The sequence below is a fragment of the Nicotiana attenuata genome, chromosome 9 (assembly GCF_001879085.1).
Source record: "Nicotiana attenuata strain UT chromosome 9, NIATTr2, whole genome shotgun sequence".
NCBI classification, from domain to species: Eukaryota; Viridiplantae; Streptophyta; class Magnoliopsida; order Solanales; family Solanaceae; genus Nicotiana; species Nicotiana attenuata.
The window spans coordinates 20,953,053-20,972,622 of NC_031997.1; the positions used below are offsets into that span (position 1 = coordinate 20,953,053).

The following is a 19,570-nucleotide window of genomic DNA, read 5'->3' on the forward strand; positions in this document are numbered from 1 at the left end:
TTTGGCGACTGTATATGGGATTGCTACCGTCGCCGTGAATAATTACCTCTTGGTGATTCTACTCAAATTTCACCGCTTGGTGTAGGGTTGATGCTACGGCTCTGGCGGCGTGAATCCAGGGCCGTCCCAACAACAGATTGTAGGACGCTGGGATGTCTATCACTTGAAAGTCGACATCGAACCAAGTTGGTCCCATCTGCAGACACAAATTGATTTCCCCAATAGTGGACCTTTGGGAACCATCAAAAGTTTTGACGTTGATAGCCCCATCCTTGATCTCATGCAGGCTCTTCCCCAATGTTCTGAGAGTCACCAATGGACAAATCTTGAGGCTGGACCCTCCGTCAATCAAAGTCCTGGTGATGAAATAGTCTTCACATTGCACAGTGATGTGCAATGCTTTGTTGTGGCTTAACCCTTCTGGGGGCAACTCATCCTCGTGGAAAGTGATCTTATGACTCTCCAATATCTGCCCTATCATGTTCGCCATCTCTCCTCCAGTTATGTTGCTGGGTACATATGCCTCACTCAGTATCTTCAACAAGGCATTCTTATGTGCATCGGAGCTTTGCAGCAGAGCCAGGATGGAGATCTGCGCTGGTGTTTTATTCAGTTGATCAACGACCGAGTATTCTTTTGCCTGTATCTTCCTCCAGAGATCATCGGGCCCAGTTTCAATAGGCCGTCCAGAGGCCTGCTTACTTGATTCAACTAGATGCTCCGGGGTATAAATCCTGCCGGTTCTGGTCATACCCTGTGCTGCAATTGCTTCTCCAGACCTAGTTTTCCCCTTCCTTCTCGCCTCGGCGGTGTAATCCCAAGGAACGGCCTGTGTATGGAACGGTGTTATGGCTGACATTGCTACAGGAATGGGTACCCTCGCTTTGGGAGGTAGCACATCAACTTCAAATGGTATAGTTGCCTTTGGAGACCCAAACTCAACCTTAATTGGCTCTGTGGCCTTTGTGGATGACGGTGTTTCAAGCTCGAGGGGTACGGACATGTTTACTTCAGCATCCCCAGAGGGATGGATCTGGACCACAATTGGATTCAGTGTGATTGTTGATTTCTTGGGCTCGTCACCTTCGGTAATCAATCCAATCGACCCTTTAGGGTCCCAATCATCTTCTACCTCGATCATGTGAACGCTTCCACCCTTATGATCAGGCAGGGGATTGTTGCGAACATTGGGAGCGGGCTCTTTCGCCACGATGATCTTGTTGTCAATTAAGGCTTGGATTTTATCCTTCAGAGATCGGCATTTATCAATGGTATACCCCTTCATGCCGGAATGGTATGCATAGGTTTTGTTCGGGTTGACCCATTGGGAAGGATTTTTTGGAGTTATGGCAGGGATTGGGGTGACATAACCAGCAGCTTTGAGCCTTTCATACAGCTGGTCGATTGGTTCGGCGATGGCGGTGTATTGCTTGGGAGGTCTACGGTTGAAGTTAGGGCGTGGTCTAGGGAAGCTTTGGCGGGCGGGAGGTGATTGATAGTGAGAGGGATGAGCATTATAGACTTGGTAGACGGCTGCGGGTTGGGAATATCTTGGCGAGGTAGGTTGATATGTGGGGGATGGAGATGATTGGTAAGTCGGTGGTGGAATTTGGTAAGAGGGCGGAGGTGCCTGGTAATTAGGGATGGGTTGATATGTGAGAGGAGGTATTGGGTAAGCTTGTTATTTTACTGGGGATTTCGTTCTCTGTACAACCATCACGGCACTCACATCCTTTTTCTTGGACATGCCACCAGACTGTAGAGCCTTGTTGGTAGCCTGCAATGCCTCAAAATTAGTGACCATACCACTTTTAATGCCTTCCTCAATCCTTTCTCCTAGCTTGATGATGTCGGAGAATTTCTGGCCTTCGATCAACATCAACCTCTCATAATACTGTGGATCCTGAGCTCGGACAAAAAAGCCTGTTCATCCATTCTTCTTCCAAGGTCGGCCTGACCTTAGCAGCCTCTGATCTCCAACGAGTAGCATACTCGCGGAATGTCTCTGTGGGTTTCTTCTTTAAGTTCTGGATGAAGAATATGGCTGGCGCATTCTCCGTATTGAATCTGAACCTGTCCATGAAATCGGACGCCATTCCTACCTAGCTTGTCCACTTCATGGGGTCTTGGCTAATGTACCAAGATAGAGCATCACCTTTCAAACTTCTCATGAAGAGCTTCATGTGAATCTTTTCATCTTTTCCGACTCCGACCAGCTTATCGCAGTATGTCCTCAAATGGACTCTAGGATCCTCTGAGCCATCAAACATCTCGAACTTGGGAGGTTTGTACCCCTCGAAAAGTTTGACATCTGGCTGAATGCAAAGGTCCACATAATTCAGCCCCTCAATACCTTTGTTTCCTTCAACACCCTGGACTCGGCTAGTCAGTTTCTTGAGTTCTGCGGCCAGGTTCTTGATGAGAGAGTCTTTGTCGTCATACTCCGATGTGCTTGAGATAGGTTGAGTGTATTGTGGTATGGTGTCCACATAGATGGGGGTATGGTGGGGATGATCATTTGTGTTTAGTGGTTCGGGAATGAGTAGCGGGGTGTTGTTTGAAGTGTGACATGTGTTGCAGTTCCGATGGGGAGCGGGTTGATTTTGTGGTTTCGGGATGTTCTTTGGAGGTATAGGATTTTGAGTATTGGGGAAGTTGACGTCTGGGATAGTGAGGGAAAATGACAAATTTGCCAAGTTCCGAACTTGGTCTAGTTCTTCTTGGAATTTCAGTAACTTTTGTTCGAGCTGGGTGGCGCTTTCTTTGGAACCCTGAATACCCTAAGGAACCTCTACCCTTTCAACTAAGTTCTCCTTCCTGATGTTACTCAAGTCTTCCATTTTTTGCTTTGTTCTTGTTTCTGATAGGACTCGGAGGAGGAGGAGGTGGAGGGCCCTTAGATCATGTGGAGTAGGATGATGATGCCAGAGTGCACGAACTAACCTTTTCGGGAGGGGAATAAAACAAAAGTAAAAACAAAAAGGTAACAAGTTAGTAAGGGTAATGAGAAAAAATGTTGCAATTATTTAAGCACATAGTGCAAGAATATAAATCGTGTCCTAATTTGAGTGCCTCGTTGTGCCCGAGGTAGGCGTAGCGACAAGTTGATTTGGAGAACTTATAATGCTAAATGCCTCATTTTATTGATAAAAATAAGACAAATCCCAAAACGATACTAAAATTGCAAAAAGTAAAAATGTCACTAATGGCCATTGGCCTTATTATATTTTAAAGCGAAAAGAAAAGGACCCCTAACTACTTGGTTCCAGAAGGACTTTCCCCAGACTCGGCATCTTTAGCTCCATCGAACAGCTTCACCAGCTCGCGCAGTCCCAGCAGCAAATCAGCCCTAGCCAAGTGTCCTCCTTCATTTCCCTCAGCATTCTGGCAATTTTCGATCCTCTGGATGAATTTACTTTCCAACTCTACCAAACCTCGCTCCAAATACCATAGTCGCTTGTTGGCGCTGACAGCTATATCTTTCCATTCTTTGATCAACTTCTGATTTGCTTCTTGAATTTCCTGAAGTTCACTTTTGCATTCTCTGATCCTCTTGCGCAATTGGTTGTACTTAACCTATATTCTAGCCCTCTCGTCGATGACCTTATGACCTCGAATAGACCCGGGCTGTCCTAACCCGGCATGATCTTCTTCTAACCAACCTGGATAGTATGGGGTGTAACCGGCATGATATCTGTCAGGTTCTATGGAATCCTTTTCCAGTATGATTTTTCAATTCCACATGTGTTGAGCTTGACATTTGTACGGGCTATCGTCGTCTTGGAAATCGGCCCTGAAGTGACTCATCTTTTCGACCTTTGGTATGACCTACTTCCTCCCTGCCTGCCTCATACTCGGAGAGGGACATAGGGATAAGTTCCTCTTAGACCGATGAGTATAAGGAATGGAGCGTCACGAGAGCAGATGATGAACCCTCCAGTAGGGAACCATTCGAACATCCACTGCACTTTGTCTTCTTTCAGATTTTCAAACAACTCTACCCACCCTTTAGCGTCTCTCGTTGAGCAAACATGTTAGGCATATAGTTCATTCTCTTGGGATGATGGAAGGCTATATGATCATTCCACGGCCTTCGTGGAAGCTCTTGACGATATTGACCCCTTTGGAGATGTTCTATAAGCCAGAGTTGGAGTAGTAAGTTGCAACCCTCGAGTGACTGGCCCCTCGTTGACAGTTTTCCAAGGCTCGGTATATATCAGCAACAATCATGGGCACTATGCTAAAAGACTGCCCTCCAATCCCTTCCATTAGCGTCTTTGTGACCATGGCTAGCCTGGTATGGATCCTAGCCTTCTTCATGGGAAACACTATCATCCCCAAAAATCAGAACATAAAGACGAAGACCCTCCTGTGGATATGCCCCAATGATGTGAGGGTGAATTCATCTGGGTAGGTACGGTAGGACTTGCTATGTCCGTACCTCTCGTACAGATAGTCGAAGGGAATATTTTCAAACAGGCCAAGTTTGGGTTTTTCTTCAGTCCCATCATCTTGAGGAAACCCCTACCCTTGCGGTTTTCTGGCATAAGCAAACCCGGAGTCTCCCAAGGAATACCTGCTAACCCTCCTATTTCCTCGAGCAGAGGTGTCATTTCAAGATCCCCAAATCGAAACACTGATCTATCACTGTCCCAGAATAAGGTTGCAGCCTCTATGATTTTGTTGTCAGGCTGGATTTCCAAAAGAGAAGGTAAATTTCCCAAATATTTGCGGACGAGAGTCTGGTCACTAGAGTGAAGGTCTTCCCACCAGCTTAGCAACCTTGGATGAATGTTGGTTACCATGCCGAATCTGGGGATTTCGTGTCTCATTTTCTTCAAAACAAAGCGTTTGACCCTTACCCCACCGGACTCGACTATTTAAACCAATAATTAGCATAATGGCATTTAGCTCTCCAAATAAATACACAGAATATGGTGTTGTCCGTTTAGGTTCCAAGGAAACCCAGTGGACTTTGGACAGGGCTATCTTAAAGAGTCATTATGTGGACAGCATAACTGACTCGACTAGGCTTGACAGTGATGCATGCATAGTTAAACAGAATAAGGTTTCTATGGGTATTAGACCGGTACCCTTGAGCGGACAACTCAACAGGGAAAGGCACGGAACCTTCGACTGCACCGCTGATCGACTGGTTGTACCGCAAATACGCCTTTGCCAAATTTAGGGGGTAATAATGTCGGAAGAGCGCAACAACTCATTATAAGCGTTGCTATGGTATTTGTTTGGAACGAGTGGAATATGATGTTGAAGATGCAATTACAAAAATGAAACAAATTGTCATGTATTTTCACGTTCATAATGATTAGAATAATTGCAGTAAAAATTACAACGGCATTGAAGGAAAGCAGTAGATGAAAGCATTAAAGAAAAAGAAACAAAAAACCAAGTCAGTTTCGTAGTAGAAAAGATATAAAGACATTAAATAAAGGCAATAATAAAGTCACAAGCAACAAGAAATGGTAAAAGCCATACAATATCCCCAGCAGAGTCGCCATGCTGTCGACGCCCCTTTTTCTCGCGAAATCGGGATTACGACATTTGGGAAGACAACTCTATTCCCGTTTGGGATTTGGGTTTTGGATTTGAAGAGTCGCCACCTAATGACTAACTGCATTAGGACACTAAGGGTTTTTGAGTTGGAAAACCAGAGTTCGGGTAAGGGCTAGAAATTATCTCGAGGGGAAGGTGTTAGGCACCCCTCAAGATCCACTAGTGTGGTTCCCGGCCATGCTATATTGTGACTTTAAATGCAGACAATAAGTAGGCAAACAAGCGTTACAAATACAAAGGGGGTCTTCACATAATAGTTGCAAGAAATTAGAAACTTTAAAGAAACTGAAATTTGGTAGGAGAAACCATTTTTTTAATTCTAAATAAACGAGTAAAGGGGGGAAATTCCATACAGTTGAAACATTTTTTAAAAGCTGAAATTTGCGAAAGAAAATAGTTGAAATAAAAGTGGACAAATAAGGGAATGGGTCCTAGGTTTATACACAATATGGATCACCCCACACAACACCCGGTAACCGTTTATACACGTGGTGTTATCGCGTGGTCATCATATCCATATCTACCCTTTCCCACCCCGTTGAGGCATTAAACGCGGAACGGTCTCGTTTTACCTATTGCATGCTATTACCCGCCCCATCCTATCAGTCCCCGAAGTATATAGGACTACTAATCCTAAAGGGTAGGATATTAGGCTGATTGGTTTCAAAGGACAAAAATCTAAGGCGACATACAAAACATATACTGCATGTTGGGGGAAGCATGTAGACATATAAAGGCTCATATATACCTCCTCAAACAAAACACATAAATAGCATGACTTAAACACAATTAATTTCTCAAAAGATAGGAGCAGTTAAAACTTGGTTTTGAAAACGAAGTAGTAGCAATAATAGCACGATTCTGGGCAGAGATGAGTAACCTAGTAAATAAAATCAGAAGCTCAATAAAAGTAAGCAAGTGCATCATTTCAAAATCATTTTCAGCAGAGTTTTTGTTTTAAGAAAAGAAAAGCTGAGTGAACTTCGGAAGATCACAACAAGAAGGGGGAACTGCAGAGTTAAAACTTAAAGAAGCTGGTTGGCTTTAGGCTAATAAAAAGACACAATTGGTCAGTTCCTAATGGGCCTAAGGTTTGCCTAGGCGTCGTTATACATTACCTGATTATTTATAAAGGAATGAACATACATTTTTTGATTCTGATTTATAAAGGTACGCGTAATAAGACATTTGCAGAAAACGTTTCAAACCACTTAGCCATATTTTAACAAAGTTATTAGCTAAACGTGAATTAACTACTGCAACTCGAACGAGTGAGAAGTCCTATGGGCAGGATATCTAATGCATAGAAGAGTCCCTAAAAAACATGATTTCTAATATGCTAATGCAGTAATGACGAGTTATTTGGCTTGTTGTTAATCATTGCTGGTTATTAACTGAGCGTGGTTACAAGATGAGCGTAATGACAGACTGAAAATAAAGAACCTAAAGCAGGATTTCTAATGAATGAGATGCATGACCTATACAGGTTGTCTATTGCGCAAATAAAATCCTATTAGCATGTTTTCTACCCATGATTTATACTAAGCATGCATAACCCTCCCCCATATTCACTATTCACCCCCAATTATTTGTTTAAAAATTACTACAAACCAGTAGCATCTGAATTACAATACCAAAGAACAGAAAAATGAAAAACAAAAGCTATGCTATAGGGAGCCTTCAATCAGGCCCAATCTTCCAAACTCAACCCCTTCGAGTTCACAGCCTTTGTCATGGTCTAGGTGCGGCAAAGCTCCCTAGGGCCCCATTGGGTCCCTGGCCAATTTCAGCACCTAGACATTTTAGAAGAATGCAGGACAGGTGCAATGTGGAATACCAGCCTTGTGTGTCAAAGTTCAGTGAGTACTTAGAGGTACTCAAAGCAATGCTCACATGAAGGGGGCAGAACCTATTCTCTAAGAGTAGTGTGAAGTGCATGAACAAGTGTTTAAAAGAAGAGCTTTAAGAAAACAAGGGGTTTGTTTTAAAAAGAAACAACAGAAACGATAGCATAAGATTGTATACAATGATCATGGGGAAAGGGAAGCAAATAGATCACACAATGCTAAAAGGGATGTAGGGTTAATAGACAGGACTACACAGAATCAGGGGATTCGGGGGACTGGGAGGCAGTAGAGTTTAGGCATGCTAATGTGTAACAACAGGACATAGACATAACAAATAAAGTTAGGAGTAAACAAAGTCAGACTTAACATGTAAATCAGAAGGCATGGTGAAGCATTAGAGTAAAGAATCAATTACACACTGAACAGGAGAAGCATAAGTAGAAGAGAATCATAAAAACAATGAACTGAAACAAAAATAAACACATTGGTGTGAGACTTGAAAACTTAATCAGGACATACCAGTAAAGAGCAAAAGCAGGATGCAAAGATAAAGGTGTAACACTATATTTGCCTTGGCTTTCAGCCGGCTAATAATAAACAGGAGCAGAGAATAGTAGTGGAGCAAGAGAGCAAGAGAGAATGCAGATTTGAAAATATTCAGTGATGTGTAAGTCAAAAGAGTGTTGTGTGTTTGTGTAAAAGACTTAGGGTACTTATAGTTGAAAGCAGGGGGTAAAATAAGGTAAAAATCACAAAAATATGTTAATTGAAGAACTCGGAATCAATTAATCAAGGAATCAAGGAAGTACTCCCATTAATTAAGGGAATCAAAATCAAACGAAAATACTCAGCACCATATAAGGCAAGTAGGAAAAATCAGTGTACGAATAAATAAGGAGGGGATCAGAGTACTAAGGAAAGGCTTAAAAGAACAGAGTACTATAACAAATAAGGTAACAAAACCAATTAATTCAAAACGGGCGTGTGAAGTCATGATTCTGCATTTTTAACATATAAATAGAGGTGAATGAACAAAAGTAGCGAGCTAAAATTAGCTATATAGACAGAAGGGGAACAAGAGATGAACAAACACAATCACTCAGAGCTAGTAAAAACAAGTTAAGATTCAGCAGGACATATTCGAAGCATGGTGACCATGAAACATTAACAAGAGTCAAGGGACATCAGGCTAACACACACAATCAAACGAAGGAGCATGCAAAACACATAGAATCAGAGTAAAGAGAATCGTGCTAACACGCATAATCAGACGAAGGAACATGCTAACACATAGAGACGAGGCCAAGAAAATTAGTCTAACACACATAACCAAGGCAAAGAGACATGCCAACACCCATAATCAAACAAGTAAACATTTTAGAAATTAGGGTTTTTCAGCAGACTCAAATTAAAAACAGTGAGAGCATAGAAACAGGTCAGAATAAACAAAGAAAAAATTTAATCATAAAGAAAATCAGTTAAAGCATGCGTAAAAGAAATCTAAGAACCCTAATTTTCAAAGAAAGTAAAAGGTGGTTCAAAGTAAAAGATCTTTCAGAATAAACTCGAAAATAAGCAGAACATAGAGGAAAACATGAAGATATCATGAGAATAGCGCTGTTTTGAGAGATTCGGGAGAGAGTTAGGGTTTCAAAAGGGAAAACCCTAACAAAAGTTGAGAGAACCTGTCGAAACTTCATAGATCGTGATGTATAGGGTGTGATTTCGCCTGAAATCACACCGGAGAACCCGCAAGTAGCAGAACCAGGAACCCTAGGTCTCAACCATCATGGTCCATAAACCTCGAAGGTCCTAGAGGTTTTGAACTGGACGGTGAGAGGCCCATCGGAGCCTTGGTGAAAGGGAGGTGGCCGGAGATGGCCGGAAACAAACCAGGCGGAACTTTTTTTTATGGACTGATTCACATGGTGGGGGTTTTGGGATATCAATAGAGAGAACCAGCGATCTAGGGTCTCATGGCGGTTGATGGTCGAATGGGGTGAGATTGGAGGTGGCCGGAGAGGCGGTGGAGTTCATCGGAGAAGAGAGAACCAGAAGGTTCTAGAGAGAAGGGAGAGGGAGAGACGATATAGAGAGAGAGACGGTCTCAAAGAAATGAGGGGTTTGGGGGGGATAATTGATTTTAATTATGGGAATTAAATCTGGTCCGTTGATCTCATTTGATCAACGGCTCAGATTAAAAAAGATTGGACCGGGTTATTTTGGAGGGTTGGGCTGGGTTGGTTTAAATAGGGTATTGGGCCTTTTAAAAATCTGATAGGGGTGTGGCCAATTTGGCTATAATTGAAATACTAAGGGCTGTTTGTTAAATAGGCAATTTTCCCTTTTTATCATTTTATAAAAATAGTAAAAAAATGATTTAAAAATAAATTAAAGGTACTGAACTAATTAATAACATATAAATATTAATGTAAAAATACTAAAAGTGATTTTATGATTATGAAATGTTGTTAATCGAAAATAGGTTATAATTGCAATTATATGCAATTTAGCTTAAAAATACCAAACAAATGTATAAAAAATTCGCAAAAATTACCTTAATTATATCTTAGTGTAAATATGAGAATGAAATAAATTATTCACCAAAAATGCTAGTTTGGGAATAATTATTGAATTTTGTAGTATAAAATTAGACAATAAATTGATTTAAAAATCTTTAAAAATAAAGGAAAAATACCAAAACTTTTGGGAATGCTTATATATGTATGTATATGCTATTTTGAGAATATTTTGAGTATAAAAATATGTAGGAAAAAATTGGGTATCAACAATCGGTAGGGTCAAGCACTCAGATTCTGCACAAGCATAGATAAAGGGAAATATAGCATACAACAGAGACGAATTGAAGAAACATCTTTTCCATAAATAGACAACGGTTACAAAGCCCACGACGGGTCCTTACATATTATTATAAAAGCCCACGAAGGGTCCTTATACTGAAACAAAGCAGCAAAATGGTGTACATATATAATTAAAGCCTAGAGCCTAATCTATTCTCGGGGGTGCATCCTCGACGGTAGTATCTTCGAGCGCCATCTCCTCTTGTCTCGGTCTTCCAAAGTGGTATCTCCAAGGGAGAGGATGAAGAGAAGGAAGAGGTGGAAGGATATGGGAAAACACTTGAATGAGGAAATGGTTCCAGGAGGTTCCCTTTTATAAGGGGTGGCAGCGTAACTGCGGCCCCATTAATGCCCTTGAAAGACGTATCAGCAGGCGCAATCAATGTGTTTTTTGGGAACTGAATCAACGGCGATATTATCACTCTAGAGAATCAGAGTCGACAGCATATTGAATGATACTGAAAGGACGAACCGATGGGGCGTTTCAGTTATCGCAAAGGCTTACATCATCAATATGACATCATCACGGGAAGTTCGAAGAGATGGATATCAAGGTCGTTTCTTATCGTTCCACTCTAAGAGATGCGGGGACTATCTGTATACGGTGAAATCGGAGGGTCCAATTTCCCGTCGTTGCGACATCTCGAAAACACGTCTCGAAGGCTCGAGACTACGGCCGAGCTTCCTCCCTCGAGGGTCGTCGACGCTCGACCTCGGTGCAGTATAGACCGACGATTATGGTGAAAGTGGGGAGTTCCCAAGGCACGTGACTAGAGCTGACAAAGCCTAGTGGACTAGTCTGAGAATGGATCAACGCATTAAATGGTTGTACAAGCCCATATCTTTGTAATTAATATATTCGTACTACGTTGGGATTTCCCCTCCTATATAAAGGGGATCCCTGTCATTTTGTAGACATTTGATGCTCAATACTTAATACACAAGAACATTCTCTCTGCTCTCTAACACACTTTCTTGACTTCATTATTTCATTTATTGCTTTCGTTCATTGCTTGCATTCATTGTTCATCATTTATTGCATATTATTGGCCATAAAGAGCCGTCATTGATCTCATTATAATTGTTAGTCGTCCATCGACTACCCTCGATATCTCCCAACCGAGCATCTGACTCGACTCCGAGGCCCCCGAATAGGCGAGCTCGAGGTCCCGATTGGCAGTTACTCGGTTTGATTAACATCCCATTCCCTTATTTCGCTTCTAAGTCCCTCACATAGCATCAACTGCTTAACAACTAGCATAAAAATAGATCACATATTTTTAGAACCTCACAAAATCAAATTTAATTGTTACTACCACTTTCACAGTAAACAGTCCTGCTTCACAGTCTCCCATTGCTTGGTGAAAAGTTCTATAGGAAAACCATCCACTCCAGGGGCTTTATCCTTTGGCATATCCCTGATTGCTTCATCAATCTCTTCATGAGTTATATCCATTATTAGTTTATGTTGATGCTGTAAAGTGAGACAGTTTCCTGCATTAATAATACTAGTATTAGGGCATGGCATTAATCCATTAGCATTCCCCATTAGCTGTGTAAGAATTTAGTAAACTCCTTTTCCACAGCTTTTGGATCAGTGGTCTTCATCCCCAAGTCATTGTATACCGAAGTAATATTATTCTTGCTGGCCCTTATTTTCAGCTGTGCATAGAAATATTTAGAGTTGTAGTCACCATAATCAATCCATATTGCTGTAGATTTCTGCCTCAGTATTCTTTCTTATATTGTACTCTATTTCTCCAAATCACTCATATGCTGCTTCTCCTACTCAATCAACAACTTATTAAAAGGATCAGTGACCAGAGCTGCTTGAACACATTCCAGACTCTGCCTAATTTGAGTCAGTCTTTGTTCATAACTAGCCATAGCCTTGTTTCAGACTCTTAGCCTCATCTTTTAGTCTTTTTAGCTTCAGCCATATAAGTTCCATAGAATCCTACTCTTCCTGTTGTTGCCATACTCTATTCACCATAGGACTGAAGTCCTTATGGTCCATTGTCACCATGTAGAATTTGAAAGGCTTTGGATGGAAAGGTTCTTCTCTTCCATAATTGAACTACAATTGGGGAGTGATCAGATACTCTAGGTTCCAGAAAATCAACTTCTAGACGTCTATAAGTCTAAGTCCAACTGAAATTTCCAAAAGCCCAATCAATTTTACTATTAACTCTATCATTAGCATTTTGTTTGTTGCACCAGGTGAAGAAGCACCCCTTTGTTCTTAGTGGGGTCAGTTGCATGTTATCAATAGACTGCTTGAAATCCTGCACTTCATTAGTTGTCACTGGCTATCCTAATCTGTCTTCAGTGGTTAACACATTGTTGAAATCACCACTAATAAGCCATGGTATTTGTATATGACCACCTAGTATCTGCAAGTCATGCCATTGGCTTGCCCTATCCCGCACCTTATTCCTAGCATATATTGCTATCAACATAATCAGGGAGTTTGTTGCTTGATCTTCCACTGAGCAATGAATAAATTGTTCATGTATTTAAAGTACCTTAACTATCAGGTGTGTCTTCCATAAGAGCCAAATCCTTCCATTTATAGCTTTAGTGTAGTTGCAACAGTAACCCCAATCTCTAGCTACCTTGTTTATTGTACTCTTTGCCTTTTTTCCTTTACTCTAGTTTCTAGACACCCAAGGATATCTATTTTATTATTTTGCAGAAAGAGTCTTAACTCCTTCTTTTTATAGGGCTTCAGCCCTCTTATATTCCAAGTGCACACAATCATGGTGGTTGGAGTGTAGGATCAATCCCAGTCCCATCTCCTTTTGAAGTGCTTGGCACGCACTTTTCCAAAATCTTGAAACTATTTGTAGTGATGCCCTCATCATTATGAGACTGTTGTATTGCTGTAGGACTATAGCTATGCTGACTCCTGCACTCTTCATTTCTACTGATCACTTGTGTCACTAGTGTAGGGGTATCTTCAGCTACTGCTTTTTGTTTACCCTTACCTGCCTTTGCTTGCTGAGTCTCTTCTCCGTCCCCATCTATTTTTCCATCTTGCTCTTGTTGTTCCTTTGGCTTCCATTCCTGCAATGTTTTCTTCTTTCTAGCTCTATTCCTTCTTTTTGGAACTTTAAACTCAGCCTCTTCATTGTTCTGCTGCTTATTCCTCCAACATTCAAAATTGTCATGGCCAAAATTGACACATTCACTGCAGAACTTTGGCTTCCATTCATACAGAATTTCCTGCTGCATAGTACCTGATGGAGTAACAATCTCTATATTCTCTAGCATTGGCTTAGTGATATCAACCTTCACTAAGACCCTTGCATATGAATTTTTGTTAAGATCGGCCGTGAATTCGTCAGTATACATAGGAATTCCAATAGCACTAGCCACTTTGCTAAGTGCATCTGCAGTCCAATGTCCAACAGGTAAGCTAGGGAGATGAATCCACAATGGAATAGTTGTAATACATTTAGGGTCAAAATGAAATTCTCTTTCCCAGTTCTGCAGAATGAATGGTTTGTTATGGTACGAGTATGGACCTGCTTGCATTACTAGATCCCTATCTTCAATTGTTGAGAATCTAAAAACATAGTAGCCATCACTATGATACATAATTTGAGGTTTTGATACAAAATCCCAAACTGAATCAATATAAGCCTCCATAGATTTCTCATATGGAGTATCACCTAGAACATAAGCAATTAAGGCAGTTGCCAAGTGGTCATTCAAGTCTTTCACATCTTCCTCAACAATTTCTACAACAATCTTACCTTCTCGATGACTTGGTGGTACATATTCCAGTCTCATGCCCATCTGAGAATTGCGGTTTATCTGCCTAAGCTCCTTTGCATGTTGTTTCGTTTCGTTTTGTTTCCTCCATTTGTTGTTGCTGCATGTTGTTCTAGATTTGGGGAAGGTTGCGCCGAAGATCCTGTTTTGGAGAACTGTAATCTTCGCGGAATTGTTGGCAATTGGCCCTTGCACTTCTGATTTTCCTTTTCCTCAACTAGATCTGTATTGTTCCATTGCTTGTCACTATTACATTCCTCTTCAGCAATTATTTCAATTTCCTCTCGAATTGGTTGGAATCGAGTAGGAAGGAAGCTACCAAATGTTAATGGTGTGAATGCTTCAGTTCCTGTGGGTGTCGGAGTTACAGTTGAGCTCACCATTAATGGTTGTTTCCGCCTTCTTTCCATCGATGGTGCAAGTTAGCCTACCTTGGCTAAACGTGCGCCGAGAAAGACATTAGGCGTTCTAGAAGCAATTTTAACCCCACATCATTTCTTTTTATATTGTTTTTACTTTTATTCACTGTTTTATTTTATATTTTTCTTTTTTTCTTTTTTTTCTTTTTCCTTCCTTCTTCTCCAACAACTTTGTCGCAGTCGTAGACTACTATTTCACCACCTTCGGCGAAAATAAATCAAATCACCAGAAATCATCATCAAAACCACCGGATATCAAAATCACTAAAAATTAAATTACTATCATCAAACCCACCACCAAACCCATTGAAAACCAAGACCATTGAAAATTAAATCAAACCATCACTTAAGAATCTAAAAAACTAAATCTTCCCAAACAAAATCCAAAAATTTGTTTCTGTGGTGTTCGCATTTATAACAAAATTAGTTAGTTCAATCATTTATTATCCTCTTGAAGCTGGATGTTGTAATGACCCGGCCGGTTGTTTTGGACCATCTATTGCTCATTTTATGCTTAATTGTTGCTATGTGACTTGTCGGGGTAGTTGATTTGATTTCAGAGATGTCCCGCAATGTGATGAGACACTTAGTCTCAAGGTAGGAAGCTTAAGTTGAAAAGGTTGAATGGATGTTGACTTATGTATAGACGACTCCAAAATAGAGTTTTGATGGTTCTGATAGCTCTGTTGTGTGATTTTGGACTTAGGAGTGCGTCAGGATAGTGATTTGGAGTCCGAAATTGAATTAGGCTTGAAATGGCAAAAGTTGGAAAATTAGAAGTTGTGGAAATTTAGAAGTTTAACCGAGAGTTGACTTTGTGGTTACCAGGCTCAGATTCGGGTCCTGGGAGTTGGAGTAAGTCCGTTTTATCATTTATGACTTGTGTGCAAAATCTGAGATCAATCGGACTTGATTTGATAGCTTTCGGTATCGATTATTGAAGTTGGAGTTTCTTAGTTTCTGTTAGGCTTGAATTGAGGTGTGATTCATGTTTTTCATATTGTTTGACGTGATTTGAGGCCTCAACTAAGTTTGGATCGTGATTTAGGACTGGGTGGTATATTTGAATGAGGTCTCGAGGTCCTCGGGTAGGTTTCTGATGGTTATCGGATTAATTTGGACTTGGAAGACTGTTAAGGATTTGCTGGTGTTCAGGTCTGGTTTCCTTATATGCGATTTTGTGGGAAGGTCCGCGATCGCGTAGGTTAATTGGGCAGCTGGGGTTTTTTTCTATGTGATAGCGAGTTTTTGTATGCGATCGTGTAAGCTGCGGAATCAGTGCATCACGAACGCATGGGCTAAGTTGCGTTCGCGAAGAGGAAAGGAGGCAAGATATGGTCATCCGCGTTGTTCTATGTGAACACGTGGGTCTGTCCGCGATCGCGAAGTCTTGGGAAGCCTATGCATCCCATTCGTGTGAGTTTGTATGCGATCGTGTAGAGTAAGTTCTGGGGGTAGTGGAGTTTGTGCTTCGCGATCGCGAAGAAGGGACATCTAGGCAGAAATAAATATTTTAAAAACGAGGGTTGAGTTGATTTCACAAATTTGATTTTGGGAGCTCAATTGGAAGCGATTCGTGGAGAGATTTTCAAGGGAGTGATTGGGGTAGGTAATTATTACTTACTTTTGGTTAATTTTATGATTATATCTTTGATTTCATCATTTACTTAGTGATTTGGGTTAAAAATTTAGGGAAAATGAAGAAAACTTCTTGCGCCGAATTTTGGGGATTTGAGCGAGATTTTGGTATAGGATTTGAGTAATTTGGGTATGGTTGGACTCGTGGTTAAATAGGTGTTCCTATTTTGTAACTTTTATCGAATTCTGAGACATGGGCCCGAGGGTTGACTTTTGAGTTGACGTTTTGACTTTTGCTTAAGAACATAGTATTTTCATATGAAATTGATTCCTTTAGCTCGTGTTGATTGTATCGAATTGTTGGTGGGTAGATTGAAGACATTCATAGGCCGATTCGTGAGGCAAGGGCTAAGTGGAGTAGATTTTTTCTCGGTTTGAGGTAAGTAACACTTCTAAACTTGAATCTGAGAGTATGAAACCTTGACTTACGTTTTATTTGATTGGTGTTGAGGTGACGTACATGCTAGGTGACGGGCGTGTAGGAGTTCACCATAGGAATTGTGACTTGGTAAATTCCACGGAACTGTAATTGCATAATCTTCGCGTTATCTGTATGTTCCCCATCTGTTAGAGAAATTGAGCTGCAAGTCAAGTTAGAAATGATGCTTAGGCTAGACGTTGGTACTGTTGGGTCCCACAAAGGTCGTGTTACATATTGAATTACTTGCTTAATTTGAAATTATGTACTCAGACACAGCTATTATTTGCACATCATATCTCTGTCTCCGTGCCATTTATTGATACATCATATCATCATTGTTTGGGCTGGTTTTCATGATTTTTGTGAGCCTGAGAGACTGGAGAGATTGATAAATGAGCGAGGCCAAGGGCCGGATTGTGAGGATATTTATGGGATCGGGTTGCACACCGCAACTTTTTTTTTGATTCATTCCATGATTGGCTTATTATAGCGCTTGGGCTAGATTTGCCCCTCTGGAGTCTGCACACCCATAATGAGCGCAGGTACCTATTGAGTGCAAGTGCGAGTGCCGAGTGGTCAGGAGGATTGAGTGATTGTGAGGATGGAGTGACGATGAGGAATGAGTGACTGTGAGGATGGAGTGAATGGAAGGACTGAGCGGTTGATACTCTAAGAGTATGCATATGATTTCATAATTGTTTGGTACTCTAGTTGTCATACGTAACTGATATGTAGATGTCGAGAGGCATCATTTCTTATCTCAATTGTATTTTGCATATCCTACCTGTTTGGGCTTTATCTATTAAATTTGGAAGCATGTCTACTTTCTGTATCGTATTTCTATAATTGAACTATACCATATGAAGCTTGTCACCGCTCTCTGACAATAGTTAGACTTGTTACTTACTGAGTTGGTTGTACTCACGCTATACCCTAAACTTCGTATGCAGATCCAAGTATTGTCGCGCCCCCTTTTTCCCTCTTTGCATCGGAAAATCGGGTTTATGACATTTTTGGCATAGGACAACTCATTCCTTTTGGGAACTGGGTTTTGCATTTGAAGAGTCGCCACCTAATGATTTAAGGTGCATTAGGACACCTATAAGGTTCACTTCTAAGTTTGTTTGATAACCAGAGATAGGGTAAGGGCTTGAAATTATCCTAAGGGGAAGGCGTTAAGCACCCCTCAGGATCCACTAGTGTGGTTCCCGGCCAGATAGTTTTTGTGAATTTGTGCAATTAACAAGTAAACAAACAGGCTCAAATAAGAGGGGATTTTAAATACACAAAAAAGTTCGAAAGAGCAATTATTAAAAGGCGGATTTTGAAAAGAAGTGGCAAATGAAAAGAAAAGGGGTCCTAGGTTTATTTATAATATGGATCACATCAATGCAATACCCGGTAATCACTCCTCACAAGAGGGGCTACACATGGTATTAGCGCACCGGTCATCATATCCATATCTACCCTTCCCACCTCGTCGAGGTATTAAAGCGCGGATTGGTCTCGACCACTATTGCATGCTATTACCCGTCCCATTCCTATCAGTCCCGGAGAAACTTAGGACTACTATTCCTAAAGGGGAGGGATATTAGGCTGACTTTTAGGATTCAAAAGGTGAAAAAGCTAAGGCGACATACAAAAACACATAGGACTGCACATAAGGGGGAAACATGTAAACACTAAAAAGGCTCATGTATACCTCCTCAAGCAAAGAACATAAANCCACTATGTTTTCTAAAGTAACTCTATTTCATCAAATAAGTGCATATTTTTCGAAAACTTTATTTCTATGGCAGCCAAGGTGTAACCCAGGGTAACTCGAACAGGATCTCCAGAGCAAAGCAAAGCAAAACAAGCAGACAAAGACATAACCAACCTCCCCGCAAAACTCACGATTTTTCTTTGGGTGCAGGGACAAGGAATAACCACAAGTACGTGCACCTCATAATCATTACCTTCATAATAACCAGACCGCCAAGCGCAAATAAATCTCCAGCTAAGAAATATTCTGCTCCTATTTGCTATTTTCCCATTGCATGAGACTAAGACATGTCTCAAATCTTGCATGAGGCTAAGCCCTACCTCACTATTTGCATAAGGCTAAGCATTGCCTTCTCTTTGCATGAGACTAAGCCCTGTCTCAAATCTTACATGAGGCTAAGCCCTGCCTCCCTATTTGCATAAGCCTAAGCATTGCCTTCTCTTTGCATGAGACTAAGGCCGGTCTCAAATCTTGCATGAGGCTAAGCCTTGCCTCCCTATTTGCATAAGGCTAAGCATTGCCTTCTCCTTGCATGAGACTAAGCCCTGTCTCAAATCTTGCATGAGGCTAAGCCCTGCCTCCCTATTTGCATAAGGCTTAGCATTGCCTTCTCTTTGCATGAGACTAAGCTCTGTCTCAATTCTTGCATGAGGCTAAGCCTTGCCTCCTCAATTGCATAAGGCTAAGTGTCGCTCCCCCTTTTTAACCTCTTCGCATCGAAAAATCGGGTTTATGACATTTTTGGCATAGGACAACTCATTCCTTTTGGGAACTGGGTTTTGCATTTGAAGAGTCGCCACCTAATGATTTAAGGTGCATTAGGACACCAATAAGTTTCACTTTTAAGTTTGTTTGATAACCAGAGATAGGGTAAGGGCTTGAAATTATCCTAAGGGGAAGGTGTTAGGTACCCCTCAGGATCCACTAGTGTGGTTCCCGGCCAGACAGTTTTTAGTGAATTTGTGCAATTTAGCAAATAGACGAGAATAGGCTCAAATAGTAGGGGATTTAAGTTTAAACACACAAGAGTTTGAAAGAGCAATTATTAAAAAGCGGATTATGAAAAGAAGTTGCAAATGAAAAGAAAAGGGGTCCTAGTTTTATTTATAATGTGGATCACATCAATGCAATACCCGGTAATCACTCAAAAGAGGGGCTACACGTGGTATTAGCGCACCGGTCATCATATCCATATCTACCCTTCCCACCCCGTCAAGGTACTAAAGCACGGATTGGTCTCGACCTCTATTTCATGCTATTACCCGTCC

The 19,570-nt window shown here is 41.1% G+C and overlaps 1 protein-coding gene across 1 annotated transcript; it reads right to left on the reverse strand.

Annotated features, from left to right (window-relative positions):
* On the reverse strand, positions 13,040-14,083 carry LOC109232570. The gene has a single exon (XM_019398335.1). It carries the CDS (start codon positions 14,081-14,083, stop codon positions 13,040-13,042), a length of 1,044 nt encoding a protein of 347 aa, XP_019253880.1.